General features: G+C 41.9%; 1 protein-coding gene across 2 annotated transcripts in view; it reads right to left on the minus strand.

Moving 5' to 3' along the window:
* TCTN1 (tectonic family member 1) overlaps positions 1 to 21,868 on the minus strand; it is a 78,961-nt gene that overhangs the window by 15,456 nt on the left and 41,637 nt on the right. For both annotated transcript variants that reach the window (XM_085879279.1, XM_085879280.1), the window contains 5 exons: positions 16,105 to 16,152; positions 15,820 to 15,903; positions 7,272 to 7,397; positions 7,050 to 7,132; positions 6,190 to 6,318 (listed from right to left, as the gene is read on the minus strand). In XM_085879279.1, coding sequence (XP_085735405.1) covers positions 6,190 to 6,318; positions 7,050 to 7,132; positions 7,272 to 7,397; positions 15,820 to 15,903; positions 16,105 to 16,152 — 470 coding nt within the window. The remainder of the gene's footprint in view (positions 1 to 6,189; positions 6,319 to 7,049; positions 7,133 to 7,271; positions 7,398 to 15,819; positions 15,904 to 16,104; positions 16,153 to 21,868) is intronic.

Genomic DNA, 21,868 nt, shown 5'->3' on the forward strand with positions numbered 1-21,868 from the left:
TCGTTGTTAGAGTCTTGGCTACAGTTGGTTGCATTTTTCTTCGTACTTCTTCTTTGAAGAAGAGGCGAAGTGGCTCCCACTGTTCAATCAGCCTGTCTAGGCACTGACCAAGGGACAGCCACCTTGTTGCGACATGCTTCAGAATCTTGTGTGTCGGGGCATCACAGAGTTCTTGCGGTGCTTTCACTCCTTTGACGCGTTTACTACTTTTGTCCAAGTAGTAGTAAATATCGATGAGAAAGTCATCTAATTCAATGGGTAAGGCCTGAGCCGCCTTCTTGGCCGTATTGTGCATCATATGGCAAGGGCATCCCATGATGTAGCACTCTGGATTTTGTTTGTGGATATAAGCAGCGACTCCTTTGTGCTTGCCCACCATGACAGAGGCATTATCAGCACAAAAGTAAACACAATTTCCCCACGGAATTTTCCTGTCACTGAACTCATGATCAAGCAGTTTGAAAATGTTTTCTCCAGTGGAATCTTGTTTGCACGCAGGCAAACTTAGCAAACCTTGCTTCACAATCCCAGCACTGTTGTCATAGTACGAAATCAGGACAGGATATAGCTGGGCCTCACCACTGTCATTGCTACCGTCTGTAGCTAGGCTAAATGGAGCTAGTCTAGCAATATCGGCAATAGATGAAGCAGTAACATTTGACAACTCACCAATTATTGCTGAAGTTTTTGTTCTTGCACATCCATACTTTGAAGCAACTTTTGAATCTGGAAACATCTTTTGAAATAGAGGTCCAGCATGATCTGAGACTGATATGGGCAAGTTATGTTCCACAATAAATCCACTAAAGAGAAGTTCCGCTCGGGTAACATCCTCTTCCTCACTTGTCCCTTGTTTGGTGAAATAATTCAGAAGTGTACCGGTACTCGTGCTCGAAGATCTCTCCTTTGCAATGTCTGTGTGCCGTTTGCTTCCAACGTGCTTCCGAATATCATCGCGACCTCCGTGCTCAACTGAAATATCAACGCTGCATACTGTACAATACGCATGATGAATTCCTCTTTCAGACTTTCGAATACACGGGTATTGGAGACTGTATTCGGTCTTGTACTTCTGAGACCATTTCTTGGTCTTCGTAAGCTTCTTTTCTGCCATTTCGTAATCAACATCGAGGGCTTGAAGCATCGGTAACTTCGAAGTCGATGTTCCACAGCTGCAGCGCGACTCGTAGAACTCTAGCGGCTGTTAAACACCGCACGGTGGTCGCGACCGCCGGGCTGGTACGGGGCCCAGCTGCATGCAGTGAGCGTATCGCATGCATATACACTGTGCATACATACCGCATGCACTGTATTGCACACATACCGCATGCACTAAATCTCAGTGCATGATCGCATAAGCGAGATCCAGACCCAATGTTTCGCTGCTCCTCATTTGAATTTGCAATTTTTTACGTACAATTTGGTAGCAGCGAACGTTATGGAGTTACCACATGCTATACGTAGCAGACGATGCTTTTCATTCAATTCTCATACTAGTACATTCTGATTAGTGAACAGTGCAAAAATATCAAAATTTCGGGAGGATAAGGATAGTGATCGTAAGGGCGGGAGTTTGGGTGAATTTTCGGAAGCCTCCCGATGAAATCGGGAGGGTTGGCATTGCTGCCAACGTACACCTGGAACTTACCAGTTGGGGGAATAGACCCTGGTTACATACTGGTTTTGTCAGAGACCGAGCGAATTCGCCAGTCTGTAACCATCTTGGTTTTTATATACCAATCGAGTGAATTGTTTCTCAGCACGGCAAGAACAAACCCAAAGCGGCAACTTCATACGAATCAGCCAGATTTATTGGGGACAGATCGGGGAACACAACACAAGCAAGCATGCACGACAATGTTATAATCAATCTATAACCCATTCTTAACTAGGGAGCTGCGGATTATGGGTTTCGAAGGGGACCCTGGCGAGATAAAGCTTAGACAACATGCAGACAAGACACGGACAGCATGCAGACAAGACACAGAGTACTTGGTGATTCTTCATGGACGAGAGGAAAAGTGTCAAAGGCCCGAATGTGGCTCTTGACAAGCCGATGTCCACGGATTCGAGCACCCAAGCTCAAACACGCCGTGTGGCAAAATGGCGGCGTCGTCGTCCTTTTGTCACACCGCCCACGCACGCAGCCTCAGCACGTTCAGCCCCCGTAAGGTCGACGGTACCAGAGTGGAAGGTCCACGTATGCTCCAGCTGGCCCTTCACAAGGTCCAGCATATAAATCCAGGCCTGGCCTGTTCACCAGACAAGGCCAAATTGGGGTGTTGGGCTCTTCAGGCGGATCGACAAACGTGTCGAGGACCTCCTCATAAAAGTTGATCGCCGACTCCCCTCATGCAGTTCCTCCTGCTTCTTTCACGGAGCAGATCGCAGACTCGACACTAGCAGCCTCTCTTGCCTCTTTCACGAAGCAGATCGCAGATAGACACAGCCGTCCCTTACACAGCTGATCGCGACTCCCACTCGTTGTTTCTCTCCAGCAGAAGGCAGACTGACCTCATTCAGTCCCTTCCTTGCCTTTCTTTCAGCTCGCTCTTTACGAAAAGCCGATCGCAAAAACCCTCATGCAGTTTCTCCTACTGCCGATCACCCGACTCGACACTTGTCGTTTCTCTGTTACCTTCCCGGCGCTCGCTCGCCTCTAGGCCACTCCCTCTCAGAGCGCTGGGTGGGGCCTATTGTCCGGAGAGGGGAACCAAGAAGAAGAACCTCTCGGTACACCACCACCACTGCACGAACAAATTAACAGCCTCCTACACCTCCCGACACACATGTAATGTCCAATTACCGAACAACCTGGCTAAACATGCATTTAATGGGGGATCTGGGCTAATCCTACATTTAATAACACTATTAAGGCCATTTCTGCAACAATATATATATATAATTGAAACGTGTGGAGTGTGACAAGCACTCCCCCGACCTCCATTGTTCATAGCCCTACACCAAAGCATCACCTCCAACCCAGAGGCCCTGGCCTGGCGACTCTGTCAAACAGACAAACATTACATGGTCAACATCAGGTATTGAGAGGTCGTTTATCCTCACCTGCTTGTTTGTTTGTAAACATCAAACGGAGCCAACTATCCGGATTTCGTGCTTGTTTGCTCTAATCAAATGATGTATATAAAATGATCTACCAATTCACTTCATCTTTGCTTTTTGCTTGTTTTGGTTCCTCCATTCCTGCAAAAGAAGATCGAGATTCAAGATACTGAAGGAAATGAAAATTGAGGAGACATTCAAAGACTTTGGAAAGAGTATAAGGCAGAGCAATAGGATGGTAGTTGGAAGAGTTTGAATGATCATCCTTTATTGGCTGTACTAATGCAAATTTCCAGAAAATGGGGAAAGTTTTGGTTTTTAAACAGAGCGAAATAAATGAGCAAGCACAGGTGCAAGTTCTGAAGCACACTCCTTCAAGATGCCATCTAGTCCATAAACCTTGTTTGGAGAGAGACAGAGATTTTTTGATAGTCTGAAATGTCAATTATAGTGATGAGCATGGGATTATTGAGGCACCCACATCAGGGGGTGTTGGAATGTTAGTCATCCAATGTGGAATTAGAGGAGAAAAGAAGAATTAATTTTTTTTCTTCAGTTGGAGAGACAGCTATAGTATCATCGGGTGGGAAAAGCGAATGAAAGGTAGTGCCACAGAAGTTTGTGGAGATACTTTCAGCGAAGGACGAGAAATAACTATTCATGAAAGAAGGGGAGGGTTGTCAGTCCTTTGCATAAAGGAATGCTTCATCTCACGAATAACATATTTGCAAGGGCTTTGTGTGGGGATGAATGCTGAATACAAGTCAGAAGAATAAGACTTTTTCCAGGTCGATATGCCACATCCCTTCAGCAGAGACAGACTTCTGCTGCGTTCTTTGTTTTCACCTCTTCCACTGAAGGTGGATGGAGGTTATGTACTGTAGTCGCTCCTGTTTGTGAGCACGATATCTCAAAAAGTTATGCACTGATTCGGGCAAAACTTGGTGGACAGGTTGGCTGTGTGACAAGGACGAATTGATAAAATATTGGTGAAGATCCAGATCCGGATGCAGATATGAGAATTTAATTTTTTTTTTCATGATTTTTCACCATTGAGTGCTCGGGCCAAAAATGATATACAGCACGATATTTCAAAAGGTTATGGACGGATTCTGACAAAACTTGGTGGATGAGTTGGGTAGATGACAAGAATAAGCGGATTAGATTTTGGTTCAGGTCCGAATGCAGATCCAGCTTATCAGTTGGATTCAAAATGTAAACTGTTCAGCCTGGCGGAGTTATGCGATCTCCCGAGTGCCATTCTCGTTACCCTCACCGGAGGAGAGGGTAATTGCATTTGGGTCCGTTTGTCTGTCTTTCTGTTTGTCCACACAGAACTTTAGTGTTTTTATCAGCAACTGCTTGTTGGATTGAGACAATTTTCACCATATGAACGACTACTCATGTAGAATGTCTTTTAAAATTTATAATTATGACGTCGTAGGTCATGTGGTGTGGCAGCTATGATGGAAAAAAGAAAAACTTTGGACCTCTGTAACTGAAACCGCACCATGGAAAAATTTAAACGTGGCACACGGCAAGTACTCCTCATGGGGAAGAAGTGTGATTTTTATGTTTTCGGTGCCTTCATTAGATGTCATCATTGCATAAGTAGAATGCTACATCTGATCAGAATGAAAAATGTTGAGGGTCATCTAGCGATAAAATGATCCACAGAAAAAAAGTTGATGACGTCAGTTACGTGATTCGGCAGCCATATCGTTAACAAAAACAAAATTCAAAAATCTTCTCTGAAGTGGCTGAACAGATCGAGGCGAAACTTGACACGTATGACCGCCTATCCATGACAAAATGTTCACAAATATGTCATTGGTCACATGGTTTGGCAGCCATATTGGATTAACCCTAAAATCTATTTTTTAAAATCTCCAGAATGGGTGGATAGATCGAGGGGAAACTTCACACAAATGTTCCCCAAGCCTTGGGTGTACAAGATTGTTAAGGAATAATTGATAGGTCACATGGCTTAGCAGCCATATTGTATTGAAGAAAAATATTAAATAATGTTTTCCCTGAAACTGCTAAATCGATTGAAGTGAAACTTCACAATTATAATCTCGTAGTGATGGGGCATACATGTTTTAAATATCCATTTGATTGGACACATGGGCTGGCAGCCAGAATTATTTAATTTATTTGATCTGGGTTCTTTTTTCTTTTGAATATTGCTCACTTGTCTGTGCCTGGATGGTTTTGAAGATAGAGGAGTAGCAGCTGAAATGCTAATCTTATCCAGGTTACTCCTGATGACTTCATCTTTGCTTTTTGTTCATTTGGGTTCCTTCTGATTACTCCAATGCAGGACTGTACCTATTTGGTCTTCCATTTGATTTGAATTGAATTTATTTTTATCCCATTCTAAATTCAATTAAAAAATAATAAACGTCATGGGTCAGGGTCAGATGTCCCATCAAAGTGGGACGTCTTGGGACCCGGTCATCACTGCCAGCAGTTATAAAGTGGCAGTTCTTGTTATGTCTTATGATGTAACACACCAGTACACAAACACCACACAAAATACATTACACAAAACAAGTCTTGGTGAGGGTCTGCAATCTCTGATCGCTCTTTTTCTTGTTTAAATTGTTTTCAGTCTGTTTTCCTCATCAGCCACGAGACTTAGATTTATTTAACTTTAACAGAATTTATTTATTTTTTACAGAATTTAATTTATTTAACAGAATTTTGGAATTTGGTCAGGGTACCGGCACTATAGGATCTTTAACATCCACCAGCAAATGTTTAATTTATTTAACCATCTGTATTTATAAAAGCAGCCACAAGCAATTTTTCCCCATGTAAGCTGGGTAACAACGAAGACACTGAAATAAAAATATCCCTCAACTAAAAGCACCATTATTTTGCTGTTCAGGCGGAGTACTGCTGTTTACAGTACCCTCAGGAAGTGATGATCTCAAACCTATCTGTGCTTTGTTGGCCTGACTTACAGGTGGAAAAGCAGTGTTATTGTAAGTCCACAATCGTGTCTCATTCTCCAATAACTCATCATCACTTTATGTAATTCATTGTATCTGCGTTTAAAGCTCCTTGAGTTAGTGGTGGTATACAAAAGTTATGCAATGGTACATAGTAGAGGTAAAGCACCTCAGGGTGCAGCCGGTGATTAAATCCTCCCCAAAGGTTGCGATGGTCCTGGCACAGGTCTCACCCCCAATGCCTGATGGCACCCTAAGATGCCATCTCATGGTATCGGTCACCAACCCTGTACTCAGAGTGCACCACAAAAGGTTAAGGATTTCATTGTAGACTGTGGAGGTTCAAGGGCAAGGTATGTCTATATTTTTCAAACTGCATCAATGTGTTCCTGACAAGTCATCAATGAAAGTCTGTGGCTTAGGACCAACTCTGAACAGGTTGTTACTCCATTGTAGGGTGTTGCAGATTAGGGCAGAATTTTGGAATTTGGTCAGGGTACTGGCACTATAGGATCTTTAACATCCACCAGCAAATGTTTAGTACATCTCATAACCAACTTCACGTCCCTCTGAAAAATTATGTAAACCGATTCAACACTCTACCTGTGAAGCACCAGGATGACAGTTTATATAGTTGGGTAGGGAATCAAACCAAGACGAGATAGTTCAAAAGCAAATATGATAGAGGCTAAGTTTGATAAATTATCTTTGAAAAAGAAGGTTCCACTTGAGATTACATCTATTAATATGCCTTGACCTGAAACAGCATTTCTGTGGGGAATTCCATCCGGCAGTGGCCATCCTGACAGATGTATTTATGAGGGAAGGAATTTGGAATTTAGCCAAGGTGAAAAGAAAGCATGCAAATGCTTAATATTTCAGGTTTGTGGGGGTTTTTTTTTTTACATCCATAAGTGTCGGCATGCAGTCAACTTACTATCCTGAGATGGAGGAGGACTTGTCTGATTATAAATCATCACCTTAAACCCACTAACCCCTTTTCCCACATTGGCCTTTGCTTGAGGATATGAACTGCGTGTGGCAGCAAGCAGTGGTTTGCCCACCAAGTAGCCAGGGTTTCCACTGCGCTGAAACACATGATCCACTTGCACCTGCACGAGTACAAATGCATTGAATAACACATTCCCCAAATACACCACTTTATTCAACATCAATTTAGGTTTGAGGCTTTGGCTAACACTTATCTTGGAGAGAACAGATAATCAACTTGGCACTTTTGCATATGTTTACCTGTCGGAAGCGAATGGTAAAAGATTGTACGAGGCTGTGCATCGTAATTGGTACAGTCGTCAATGTAACAACAGCAGTAGCACCCACAATGCCCTTCATTCCATTGTAGAATAGCTCATATGCCACCTGGTGAGAAAACAAATTATTTAATGTAATATATGCAGAACTTTTAAGCAACAATGAATTCATATGTTGTTGTTTATAATTCTTGTTTATGGAAATAAAACACATTTCAAAAAGCTGAGAATTACACAATACCTGGTTGTTATCAAAATACCTGATTATCACCGACCAGGAAAGTCATGCGCAAGCTGACTGCTCAACTTAACTTAGCATGATGAAGATGGCTTTGAAAAAGGCCCAATACCAGAGCTGCTTTTGTCACCTTGTCAGCAGCATACTTCTGCAGATCTTCAGTTCAGCACAAGATGCCCACCCGAAAGAGTGCATACCAACCATGCCTGGGCATCACAACTTCTTTGTAGAGTTAAATGAAAAGAAAAGCCACTTGCCCAGACAATGGAATGGGCTCCCCGAAGGAACTATACTTGCACCGATGCTTTTCAACATATATAACTAATGATCGACCAATTAATCTTAACACCAGAGGTTTCTTATGGAGAGAAGACCTCCTGTGTTGCTGCTCAAAGCAGAAGTTTTGATGACCTCAAACCAACCTTGAACTCGAGAGTTCAAAGAACACCTTGCCCCACGCAGTCTTGAGAAAAAGGACATGGGAAGGGTCTTTTATGCTCTTGCTTTGCGTTTTCGACCATAATTTATATTTCCTACGAACTGCAATTTTGGCTGAATCTCCAACACAGAGCGTGAGTGACAAATTTGATTGGTCTCGATGGTATAAAATGGCATAATATTCTGTCCAAATAATGCTAAACTGGATGTTTTTGGAAGTGCCAACAAGGAGATTTGTATTCTCGTATTCAAGTAGTGTTACGAATCTGGAAGCCTTGTGCACAGACATTCAGGTCCACATAGCTCAGTTATTTTGATAAGTAAATATGGATAGATAGCTCCCTTTCCCTTGTCAAATGGGTAATTAAATGTACATGCGCTGTGAGTTATTTTTATAGATAGGATTTTTACACTTCCAACAACGATAACAACGCCATCTTCACTTCCATCCTGATGCCATAATGCTCGCGGCATTCTTCGCGCACTCGCCAGCAAGCGCACGTGTGGGCGGAGCCTACCATATGCATGGCATCCTGTTAGCCAATAGGCCAGGAGCGGGCGTCTCACCCACCCCGTTTCCGACTCCACACGATCGCCATTAAGCACACGGTCAGAGGTGAGCGGAGCCACGAACGCCTCCGCTCTGGACTCCGCCCAGAATGGTGGGAGTTTCCCTGCCTACCGTGCGTCTGTCCAATGGAGGGTGGCCAGAGAATCGCGCGATTGTTCCGGCCAATCAAGAAGCGAGTGGGGAGAAAAAGAAGCCCCTCCCTGCTGGAGGAAGAAGGTTGGTGATTTTGGACGAACGGGGGAGATTAATCTCTTCCTGTCGCTGGCGTCTGCTCTAATCTCGTCCTGTCGCCGGTGTCTGCTCTAATCTCGTCCTGTCGCCGGCGTCTGCTCCAATCTCGTCCTGTCGCTGGCGTCTGCTCTAATCTCGTCCTGTCGCCGGCGTCTGCTCTAATCTCGTCCTGTCGCCGGCGTCTGCTCTAATCTCGTCCTGTCGCCGGCGTATACTCTCATCTCGTCCTGTCGCTGGAGTCTGGTTCTCCGTCAGCTCGAGCGCGTGGTCTGCATCGCTCGACGCTTCTGGTCTCGTCCTGGCTCCCTCGTCTCGTCGAAGACCGCATGAGGCGGGAAGGTCCCTTTCGTTTCTTTTGGGTGTGCGTCTGTCTGTGGGCCCTGTCTGTAAGTAGGAGTTGTTTAAGTGCTCTTTGCTGTACATACTTGCATCTCTATTAGTCGTGATAACTCTGCCCTTACGTGCTTCCCTCCTCCCCCACCTACTGTTAATAAATACCCCATTTGTTAAATGTATCAGCTCGTTTTTGTGTTTTCTTCATTGGTTTAGCAAGGTGCGTTTTGGCGAATTAAAGGCCGTTGTTGCCGTAGTGGTGTGCATTTAGGACCGACGGGACCTCGGTGACAATGCACGGGTCGAGCACGGAAACAACTCGTCCCGTTTGAGGTCCATCGAGGGTGTGAATACTCTGAAGCTCGCCATGTGGGTCTCTCGGTATTTTGAAGTTTGGCAAATAACCCTGTCCCACGTGGTGGAATTGACTATTCACGGTCCTGTAAGTAGTCCAAGAGCCTGGGCACTTTTATTTACCCGTCTGAGGCCATAAGGTTTGAGGATGTTTTCTAATTCAGAATTTTATGCAGATTCAGAAAATCTATTTCTTAGTGGTCAACGCCTCTGCGTTCTTTGTGAAAATAACGTATTCTTATTGTTATGGGTGGTGTTTTTGGTGAAAGTGAGAAAAAGCGTTTTTGGTCTACATGATACAAAATTGCCAGGCTACATAGCCATATAGGGTATCAAATCATAGGTAGTGACCTCAATAATACAAATATGTATAAACAACATCATTACATTGTGTTGAGGTTAATTCATAGGCAGTTTCAGCTCAAAATAGTTGATAAAAATTCACTCGCTAGTATATATTTGTATTAAAATATCTACAGTGGGGAGAACAAGTATTTGATACACTGCCGATTTTGCAGGTTTTCCCACTTACAAAGCACGTAGAGGTCTGCAATTTTTATCATCGGTACACTTCAACTGTGAAAGACGGAATCTAAAACAAAAATCCTGAAAATCACATTGTATGATTTTAAAATCATTAATTTGCATTTTATTGCATGAAATAAGTATTTGATACATCAGAAAAACAGAACTTAATATTTGGGACAGAAACCTTTGTTTGCAATTACAGAGATCAGACGTTTCCTATAGTTCTTAACCAGGTTTGCACAGACTGCAGCAGGGATTTTGGCCCACTCCTCCATACAGATCTTCTCCAGCTCCTTCAGGTTTCGGGGCTGTTGCTGGGCAACACAGACTTTCAGCTCCCTCCAAAGATTTTCTATTGGGTTCAGGTCTGGAGACTGGCTTGGCCACTCCAGGACCTTGAGATGCTTCTTCCGGAGCCACTCCTTAGTTGCCCTGGCTGTGTGTTTCGGGTCGTTGTCATGCTGGAAGACCCAGCCACGCCCAATCTTCAGTGCTCTTGTTGAGGGAAGGAGGTTGTTGGCCAAGATCTCGCGATACATGGCCCCATCCATCCTCCCGTCAATACGGTGCAGTCGTCCTGTCCCCTTTGCAGAAAAGCATCCCCAAAGAATGATGTTTCCACCTCCATGCTTCACGGTTGGGATGGTGTTCTTGGGGTTGTACTCATCCTTCTTCTTCCTCCAAACACGGCGAGTGGAGTTTAAACCAAAAAGCTCTATTTTGGTCTCATCAGACCACATGACCTTCTCCCATTCCTCCTATGGATCATCCAGATGGTCATTGGCAAACTTCAGACGGGCCTGGACATGCGCTGGCTTGAGCAGATGGACCTTGCGTGCGCTGCAGGATTTTAATCCATGACGGCGTAGTGTGTTACTTTTGGTTTTCTTTGATACTGTGGTCCCAGCTCTCTTCAGGTCATTGACCAGGTCCTGCCGTGTAGTTCTGGGCTGATCCCTCACCTTTCTCATGATCATTGAGGCTCCACGAGGTGAGATCTTGCATGGAGCCCCAGACCGAGGGAGATTGACTGTTCTCTTGAACTTCTTACATTTTCTAATAATTGCGCCAACAGTTGTTGCCTTCTCACCAAGCTGCTTGCCTATTGTCGTGTAGCCCTTCCCAGCCTTGAGCAAGTCTACAATTTTGTCCCTGATGTCCTTAGACAGCTCTCTGGTCTTGCCCATTGTGGAGAGGTGGGAGTCTGATTGATTGAGTGTGGACAGCTGTCTTTTATGCAGATAACGAGTTCAAACAGGTGCAGTTAATACAGGTAATGAGTGGAGAATGGGAGGGCTTCTTAAAGACAAAACTAACATGTCTGTGAGAGCCGGAATTCTTACTAGTTGGTAGCTGATCAAATACTAATTTCATGCAATAAAATGCAAATCAATTATTTAAAAATCGTACAATGTGATTTTCAGGATTTTTGTTTTAGATTCCGTCTTTCACAGTTGAAGTGTACCGATGATAAAAATTACAGACCTCTATGTGCTTTGTAAGTGGGAAAACCTGCAAAATCGGCAGTGCATCAAATACTTGTTCTCCCCATTGTACATGATAACTTTATCTTTCTCAGACCAGCTGTTATTGTTCCAGTTACATAACAAGTGTCTGGTATAATTAGAAGTATTTCAATGAAAATACATAAATGAAAATGAATATTGGCAACAATGTTTGAACACTACTTTTCTGGTTTTCAGGCAAGGCTGACAATTCAGTTGCATCACACAAATATGAGTATGAATTGTCATATTTATAAGTTTAAACATACTGATATTATGATTGAATTTTCAAGGTGAAATACACAAGTGCATTTGAAAACCATGAAGTGTTAGCTTAAGAACCATAACCATTAATATATCTTCCCCAAAGTTTCCAGCTCAATCATCACCAAGCAAGTATGTAAGGTACAATCAAGCATGATATATGTTTGTGCTTTTTTTATTGAGATGTGTCATTAATTATTCAAAGTCATCTTCAGATTCATCTAAGGAAGAGTTGTATTCCACTTGGTCATCATCATCATCATTGGTCAACTCTGCATCTAAGTCATCATCAATATGATTGCATATGTCTTCTGGTACTTGTCGGCCTTCAAACCACTTTAGGGCATAATGGCCATCCTTGAGTATCCATCCATTTTCCTGTGGGTCCCAGTTGCAGGAGTGTGAGATTATTGCTGTTTTCCACACTGATACTACCAGATTGGTGCGTTTCAACTTCTCAAGTAGTACAGATCTGCAAGGAGGCAGGTTGCAAAGATCCGTTCCTTTGATTTTATTCAAAGGTTGAAACCGGTTCTTTGGGGCAAAATGTTGGTGAAATAGTGCATTCCTGGCTTAATTGACTGATGTCAGATGTGGTTTCCCATACATGCTACACACAAAAGCTTCAAAGTCTGTCAATAAATCTAGTGGTATGACAGGAGATTCACCAAGTTTCTTGAATGCTGTCAATAACTTTTCATTTTTTTCCATCAAAGCCAGAGTGCGCACTTTCCCTTTGCGTAAGAAACTGACTGTAAAGTCACAACCTGTGAAGGCATGCAATCCTGCAATGGCACCAAACAACTGTGGGCCCATACTAGTAGCTAACTGAGATACATCAATGTATCTTCTGGTGTTGTTGGAGCTAATTCCAACATCAAGCCATAGATGAGCTGGTAAGAAGTGGCTATGTGTGAGCAAAATAACAAGGACATCAGTGTCCGAGGCCCTGATAATAATGTTGCCATCTTCGAGAGCATCACATATGTTTTATGTGCCAAATCAGCCTGGTATCTGCCTCCTGATGATTGCAAAACAGACCGGGGACCTCTTCCATCTGGACTTTGTCATCAGTTACTTCATATTTGTATGCTTTCTTACCCAGTCCCATAAAGAGTACATGGCCATGGAGTTGCTCTGTGTATGGTTTTGTTTGCCACTCTCTAAAGAGGAACTTCAAAAGTGCTGTCTTGAATTTAGGGGACTTGAGTGCAGATTGAAAATCTTTTGGACACTTCTGATCTGGTCCCAAAATATTGTATTCAGCCTGTCTGCTTTCAGACCCATGGATGCCATGCTCTATATCTTTAATTGATTGAGTTTTGAATGAATCACAAACAAAGTCTATTCTCTTGGCAAATTCAACTAATCTTGTGAGGAGAACTTTAGCAATTCCACCAAATGTCACAGGCACATTCACAAGCGTGTGTATCAGAAACATGGCATCAACTGCATATGCATCTCGAGTAACTGGTTTATCACTTTGAACTCTTCTTGCTTGTGCATGTGTTTTGATTTATCAGTTTTGTTGATGGAGCTATCCACTACTTAGCACATATTATTGCATCATCTTTAGACATATTTCTGTTGTACAAAACATTACCCTCCTTGTTACTGGACTTTCCTAACACCAGATCAGTTCCAAAATGATGCAGTATCTTTTCAGATAATAATTGAACTTTATATGCTCCACCATAAAGTCCTGTCATCCAATTTTGATTTGTAACGAGCATGAATAGAAGTCATGAGCTTAGCACGCTTGTCATCTATGACATGTTTTTATGTACTGGACAATCATCTCAAAGGCTTTTGTATGAATGTCCCTTGATTTTCCATAATCAGTCTTTTCACTTTATGAATCTACTGCCCTGTGGGCTTTGTTGACATATACTTTACGACAAGAATGGTGATATTTGACTTCCTTTGCAACAAAGTCCACATGTCCGATCTTGGCAAAAAGATGTGTGTCCTGAAGTATAATCGCAGCATCTTTTATGGTCTGCTCAGCATCTTTTGTTTCACAACTGCCTATCAATTGAACTTTATGATTCACAGTTTTATGTTTGTTGTTTCAGAAGATACACATGGCTTGAAACACCCCAGATGATGAGGCTTCCTGATGCTGTATATGTGATCTTAATAGTTTGTTTGGCAGATCTGTTAAAGGTGTGCTAATGGGATTAACTGTGTCTTCTGTAATTTTAGGAACTGCTGTGAAATTTTTGTAACAGATTGTGTGATATCCTATACTGTCACTGTCATTATAGTCTGTGGGTAAACTTGCACATACTGATGAATATTTGGAGCTTTTTCCTGAGTTTGGATAGTCTGGAAGTTTTAGCAGCCATCAATTTATCCCAGGTTCTACTGTCAAATGGTTTGATTTCATCTTTGCTGCGATGTCCCGTGTGCAAAACACATGAACATGTTGTTGGTGGCGTAAATAATATGTCTGCTTCTGAAAAATACAAAAAACACTCAAAGTAAATTTACAGCAAAAACTTCTTCATTGCTCTGGACATGCTTTGACCACCAAAGGTTCTATGTGTTCAGAAGAATTGGTGCACATCCAAGACATCATTATTAATACTAGTCGACTTATTTATACAAAGTTTTGGAGTATTTCATGATGAAAATATAGCACAGATTAATTTTCAAAAGACCTTTAATGCTAATGTTCTATTGACAAGGCTACAGCAATTCACTAGATATGTAACGCCAACCCTTGTATGTAAGTAAGAATGTACACTTAGTGATTTTTCCAAAATGACATCAAGAGAATGGATCTTTTTCTCTAATTTTTGGCCATAAACGGCACAAATAACCATAAGGATCATCCCATATGCCATTATTTATATATAGTATCCTTCCCCAGGTCATTGGCTTTAATTTGATACCCTACATGCCGAGGTTGTCATGTGATATTGGATCATGAAAGCTGAAACTGATATTTTCTATTTTTGCAGAAAATGCTTCCCGCAACAATAAGAAAATAGTATTTTTCACATAGAACGCAGAGGCTTTGGCCATTAAGAAATGGATTTTCAGAATGTACACAAAATTCTGATTTAGAAAACATCCTCAAACCTTTTGGCCTCAGACGGGTAAATAAAAGTGCCCAAGCTCCTGGTCGAAAGGGACCCGTACCCTCGGAGTTTTCCGAACGGTACGATCTAGATTCCGGGTGTTCGGTAGATTCGACCCTACTGCGCCACCTCGCCGTCGTGATCGTCGCCAACGCCCAGCTCCGCAACAGTATATCAGTCAATTGAAGTAAAATAAAAGTTTTAAAGGCTGCAGAAGAAAACTTTTTTCGGAAGTTTACCACCATTGGTTTCGTCATTATTTAACATGTTAAATTAGACATGTTTGTTCTTTTCATATATCTTTCTAAAATTTTTTTCACAATTCTCCTTATTCATTCTAATTCTTGTTTTTTTCTTCTCTTTAATCTATTTTACTATCTATTCCTCTCTTTCGTTATCTATCTCTCTAAGGAGAAGTGAATTCTTGCAAATGTGCTGCTTCCTTGCTTGACGTTCAGCATCTAAATGGATGGAGAAGGGACACTCTCCATAGGTTGGCATCCTTGAGGAAGAGGAAATTCCTACTTAAAGTGTCTCAACGGGGTGTGGTGAGAAATGCGGCACCATTGTTGTGGGGTTGCTTGTACCCAGATTGTCCTTGAAAGTGATGGCACTTCTCACAAGCTCAGTGGCTGTGTTTGTCACATCTAACAATCCTGTGTTGTGTCTTGTGTATTCATCTGTATATCCATTTGTGTGAGATGTGTGGCAGCTCCACTACGAGCCTTATATCCCGTTAATAAAAAAGAAGAGAATTTAGACGAATTTGACAGGAATTATTGTGAAGGCAGTTAAATCCCCCCCCCCCCCCCAAAAAAAACAACCAAAACAACATTTCACTGTTGAGGATCCCTGATGGTAGCAGATTACTATACTTCATTTAAATAGCACAAAACTGTACCTGTTATTCAGTGTGCTGCATTTCATCATGAGCTCAATGTAAGGCATGAAGTAAATGTCTCAAGAGGTGGTGTAACAAATACCATTGTGACAGCATTCATGCAGTCACTTCCTGCCAACGTTGGAGCCATGAGTGGTACAGATGGCTTGGATGAGGACACTTCAATCTAGACAAGGCCAAGAGAACATGTGAATCATACAAACATTTGTTAATAATAACTACTGTACCAGCATAACCAGCAAATGGAATAGCCAGTTATTAACATTCCTTCTGAATGATTATGCACCTGTTGATGTAATGTGCTGCCAAAAAAAAGCACAATACATCTGTTGATCTAAAAGGGACCCATTGTAGTGATCCATCTTACCGTGACGTAATCATCAGGCATGGGTTCTTCTCTCAATGCCTCCGGACTCTACAAGAATAAAAAGGGGAAAGAAAGCCCACAAATGTTCAACGTTCTACCCTTGTTGAAGAAACAAGTATGACACTCATGGAAATGATCGGAAAAGCATAAACAAATGATATGGTTGTGTCTCCTTCCTGTCTTGTCAAGAATATCCATTGCTCAAGTAAGTGTGGAGATTTTAGAACAAAAGTTCTGCCCGAACAAGCATAAGAGTTGGTCACGGCAGTCCAAACGACCAGCTTGATGTGAGTGTGACCACATCACAACAGCCGAGTTGTAATATTTCTTATCAGACACCAAATTTAGCAAAAGCCTTTGTAACTCAATCTAGACAATTAGCTATAAAATTACTTGCTGGAATGAACGAGTCAAAGAAAACAAGACGAAAAATACAATAAAAATGAAACGGTAATTCGAACTAATTATTTAAGCTATAAATTGTCTTCAAACATAAAAGAAGCAAAACACAAACAAAGGGGAAAAACGAGGGGTGGGTTTGGGGAGGAGAGGAGCTGGAGGGTGTTTTCCTTCAGAATTCCTTTGGGTTAAGGTACATCAACACAACACAAAACACAGACAAACAGAATTTCACTCTCATAGCATCCCTTAAAATATTACTGATATTCCACAAATGAGTACTTTCAAAACACTTACAAACATGTCTCATCAGATGAGGACACGAACACCATTCATTTTGGCCCTTTACCCTTGATATGACTGGTAGGGTTGGCCAATCGTGATAATATATATGTGTGTGTGTGTGTGTATATATATATATATATATATATATATATATATATATATATATATATATATATATATATATATATATATATATATATATATATATATATATATATATATATATATATATATACTAGCATATACCCATGCTCCGCACGGAGTTGAATGGGTGGCAAAATGTGGATGAGGCATAATAGTTGATGTTATGGAAAGCTGGGGAGGGTGTCCTTAGGGATGTGATGCACTATGGTTACCTGTCCTTAGTTTTCTAAAGGACCTCCCTGTGGATGACATTTTGGGTGAGTGTCTTGTTGCTGAATAGTCCTTGTGAGGAATTATTGTCCACTTTGATAGATATATAGTAGTAACCTCTTGCATGTGAAAATGCAACATATAGTTGGCCATGGGAGAACACAGGGGCTGGGAGGTATATTCTGAGTTTGTCAAATGTTTGGCCCTGGGATTTGTTTATGGTCATCGAGTATGCGAGTCTGACTGGAAATTGCATCCTCTGCAGTGTGACTGGAAGGTTGGCGTCTGATGGGGCAAGTTTTACATGATATAGGCCTCGCCCTAGACTGAACAGGAGCAGTGGAGGGTGACCGAGAATCAGAATGTAAATTTAAATGAACGGCACTTTTTGGCGCACATCCGACGATCGAACACAGCTTGGATGCTTCAATTTGAAGATCACACACGCAAGACACAACACAGGTAACGATGGCAGTTGATATTGACAATTAATGTAATGAACGGCAGTTGTTTGGGTGCATCCAACAATCGAACATCTCTTTAATTTGAACAGTTAACATGCACGCATTCAAGGTACAGAATCTATTGTCGGACACTGCGCTTTCGAAGAACAAAGAAAAGAAGAGAATCCGGGCAATGAAGGCATGACCTCATACCCGTTCCCTGGTTCCCCCGACCTTCAGATTATAGCCTTTGATGTTATCTGGATGTAGGCCTATTGCAACTTATTTTCCGGTGTTTTTAATATGTACGTTGGATTTCAGACACAAATTGACAGTCTAAGAGGTTCGTCAAAGTCAGTCAAATTGACAGTTCAGTCTGACAAAGAGCCAATCGGGGTACATAATGTTGGCAGAGCTCTGGCCCTCATCGTTCCCCACCTTACACGCTGATTTTTAAAACATGACAACCATTGCTGATGTTCTGAGCTATACTATTTATTATCAGTTGTGTTTATGTTCAGTGTTTGCAATGAGTACTCCCTTACTCGAGTTCATATTTTTTGGATAGACGGCAGCACTTACCGGAAAAAAGTTCAGCGATGGCGACCGAACGGGAATAAATGCGGCCATCGATGGGTTGAAAATCTTGTTGAAGCCACATTGTCATCCAATTCCAGCTTAGAAATTTAGTGCATCGTCTTCACATTAAGAAACCCCAGTATATGGGAAATGAGCACATTCCTGCCAGCGGTTTCGGAGGAGAAACGTCAAATTATGCGCAGACGTTAACAGAAATAATATTTTTTTAAATAAATCTTTTCTTTATATACAATGTTTCTTGTTACATTTTTGTGTCAAATTCACCTTCTGAGGTAGTCAGCATGTGCAGAAGAGGGTTTTACATTGCAGACGCTGTTTTCTAGGAGTGGCATTACACCTCTCGGTGGTGACGGTCTGTCGACGACAGACGTAATGACGTCAGCGAATGACCGATGATGTCATGACGAAATTACGCCTCTCAGCGGTGACGTCACACGTCGCCATGCAAACGAATGTAAAAATAAGAAAATCGCCCAAAAATCCTAAACCTATCCATCTGGCGCGATCTCACATAGCCCATGCTGTTCATTAGACCACAGAGTACCCGCATGCCGAAAGTGGCGACAATCCGTTCAGCAGTTTTGGAGGAGATATGTCAAATTACACGCAGACGTTAACAGAAATTGTATATATATATATATATATATATATATATATATATATATATATATATATATATATATATATATATATATATATATATATATATATATATATATATATATATATATATATATATATATATATTGAAAAGAAATGCTTCATATTCTTTTTCATCAAAACCGATAAAGATATTTTAATGAAAAAAAAAAAAAAACGCAGTCTGCACACATTCGTTATTCTCACCACTGGGTCAGAAGCTTCGTGATTCTGACACGAGATGTCTCAGTGCTACGTTTAGTCAAGATAGCAGAGGGCAGCACGGCATTGACAGTGCTGTCAATGAAGTGCTGAGTGTCAATGAAGAAGCATGAAGTGCTGGAGATGAGATGGCTGGATAATTGGAGATGAGAGTAGGGTGCATCATTACGATCCTGAGAGCAAGAGATGGTCAATGAAGTACCACCAAAAGGATCACCATCCCCGACTTGATTCCGTCAGATTTTCATCTCTTCCCCAAACTTAAGGAACACCTTCGTGGAGAACATTTTTCTTGATTGGGTGCTGATGATTTTAAGGGAACCCTTTAAATTGAGAATTAAGGACAGAGTGAAAATTAATAAAATGTTCCCAATCTTCAATCTATCCATAAAACTCGACATCACGAAAGTCAAAGGAAAATTTATCTTTTTTTTTTTTGTATACATAGTCGAAGCTCGTGGAAGAGTGAGTACACTGACTCAATGGATCAGGATGTAACAGACAAAAACAGGACACAAAATACGCATGCATGGGGTGGACAAAATGGGCACAGAAAAACTCCAAGGAAGAAAAACTGGAAAATTGGAAGTTGGAGGGTTTTGAGAGTATTAACGAGGGTAGAAAAGATCATGGCTTATGATTGGGGATGACCTGAAATGGTAATCAACAGCTGTCTTGAAGACCTGGAAGGAAGAATGAGATTAAAAAGGATGTGGAAGTCGATTGCACAGGCAGGAAAAAAGGAGGAACAAATGAATGGAGGTGAGCAGTATTCCTAGATTTAGGTAGTTTCATCAGAAACTTGATGGTTGATGGGTGATGGGTGATGCTGGACCATGTGAGCACTGCAGAAGCATGAAAAGAGCAGAGGGTGCAAGACCAGAGAGGAGGCGATACAAGACAGTGACCACCTGTCTGCAATGGCAAAGTGATGGACCCATCGACTCAGCTTCAGTGCGTGAGATTCCAATTATCTTGAAGGCCTTTGTTTCCAGCATCAAGCTGTGAAAGGTGTGAGGCAGGGGAGCCAGCCCAGAGGAGAGAGCAGTATGCCATCAAGCTGAAGATGAAGGCTTTCTCGGTCAAAAGGATTTCAGGTGTGCCAAGGAAGGATTTTGTACGACAGAGGATGCCTAGTCTGTAGCGGGCTTTAAAGGCCAATTTTGAAATGTGGTTTGCCCAAGAAAGATTATGGCTGATAGTGAGACCCAGGAGTTTGAACATGACTGAACTTCAAGAGGATTGTTCAGGAGGGTTTGCCACACAGTCCTTTTGGAGAGAGATAGTGAGAGTGTGAAATTTGTCACATTTGAAAGACATATTTCAAGTGTTTGACCAGCTTGTGATATTTTTTAATGTCTGAAGAGAGGAAAGAGGCTGCGGCCTTCCTATCTGAAGGATGAGGCATGTCACGGCAGAGGGTGGAGTCATCAGCAAATAGATAAAGAGGATTTTCCCATGAGTCAGAGAGATCATTGATGAAGATCAGGAAAAGGACTGGGCACAGAACACTGCCTTGGGGCACACCAGCCTTGATAGAGAGAGAAAATGAAAGGATTCCGTTGAGGGGCACACGTCGGCTACAAGAGTAGAGGAGGTTAGTAAGTTATGTGTGCACATGGCCTTGGATGCCATCGGCAGATAGTTTGTAGAGCAGTGCACGATGCCAGACTGTATCAGAAGCACGGGTTATGTCCAGAGAGACGGCCCTGATCCCATGCCCCGACATTGAGGTTATGATCAAAAGGATGTTGTTATTAGGTCATAATCAGAAAAATGTAGGTCAAGTACACTAATCAAATATGAGGTGCACAACTTCAATACAGGTACACTATTATAATGCAAGAACATTTTGGAAGGTCAAGTAGACTGAGATTCCGCATTGCAAAATTGAGTGATTACACAAAAACATAAAAATAAAAAACCGTTTGTTTCTTTTCCCAGACTGTTTTTCGACCTTCATCTTTAACCTGGATGGGTATGATGTAAATTAAGTGCAAATACGCCTTGCTCTCGGCTCTCTAGAGAAGGCAATTTCATTCTGATTAGACAAACCTGTCGAGTTATGGTGAAAAATGTTTAAGTGTCTAATTGGGTCAGGACCTTAATTATGTCAAGGTCAAATAAATGTCAACCCTGCATACTTTTTATTCCCATTATCGATGCAAAATTTCATTCTGAAAGTCCCAGCCAGATCTCAGACATAACTCAGACATTGGCAGTAAAGGAAGTAATGTCATTGGCAGTAATGACACAAAAAGAACCTAAATGGTGGTTTTGTTCTCCTAGGGGTCTAAAAAGCTGAGGTGCCATTAAAAATTGGGGGCAACAATTGTAAATAAACCCTACAACAGGTATAAGCCTCCTCCCGGCATGAGAAAATTCCACGAATTCGTGGAATTCCGCGAATTTATTCACCCAGGAACGTTCCTGAGTTAAGCACAAATCCGTTGAGAAAAAATAGCGATAGAAAAATAGGGGAGAAAAAAAATAGAGAAAACAAATCCCTGAGCTCAACCGAAGAGGGGGGGGGGTGAAGTCAATTGTTGGGAGTGATTTCACGCTGCCGACGATCTTTATAAAAAAAAGTATTCTGAGGTCCCTAATACAGATTCCCAGCACTCTGCACTGACGTCATTACCAGATTCATTAACATAACATTTGGACCACCTCACCGCATTACTCCTGAAACTGTCACAGCAGCATTAATCGAGCTCGAGGCATGGTGTTCCGAGTGTGCAAGGCCAAAGTCGTTTCTAAAACATGGCCGCATTCAGTAGCCGCAAGCTGTCCCGGGATTGTGATGCTTGTTTGGCTGCAAT

Source organism: Eptatretus burgeri, chromosome 4, assembly GCF_056783735.1.
Source record: "Eptatretus burgeri isolate ZD-2024b chromosome 4, Ebu_testis_v1, whole genome shotgun sequence".
NCBI classification, from domain to species: Eukaryota; Metazoa; Chordata; class Myxini; order Myxiniformes; family Myxinidae; genus Eptatretus; species Eptatretus burgeri.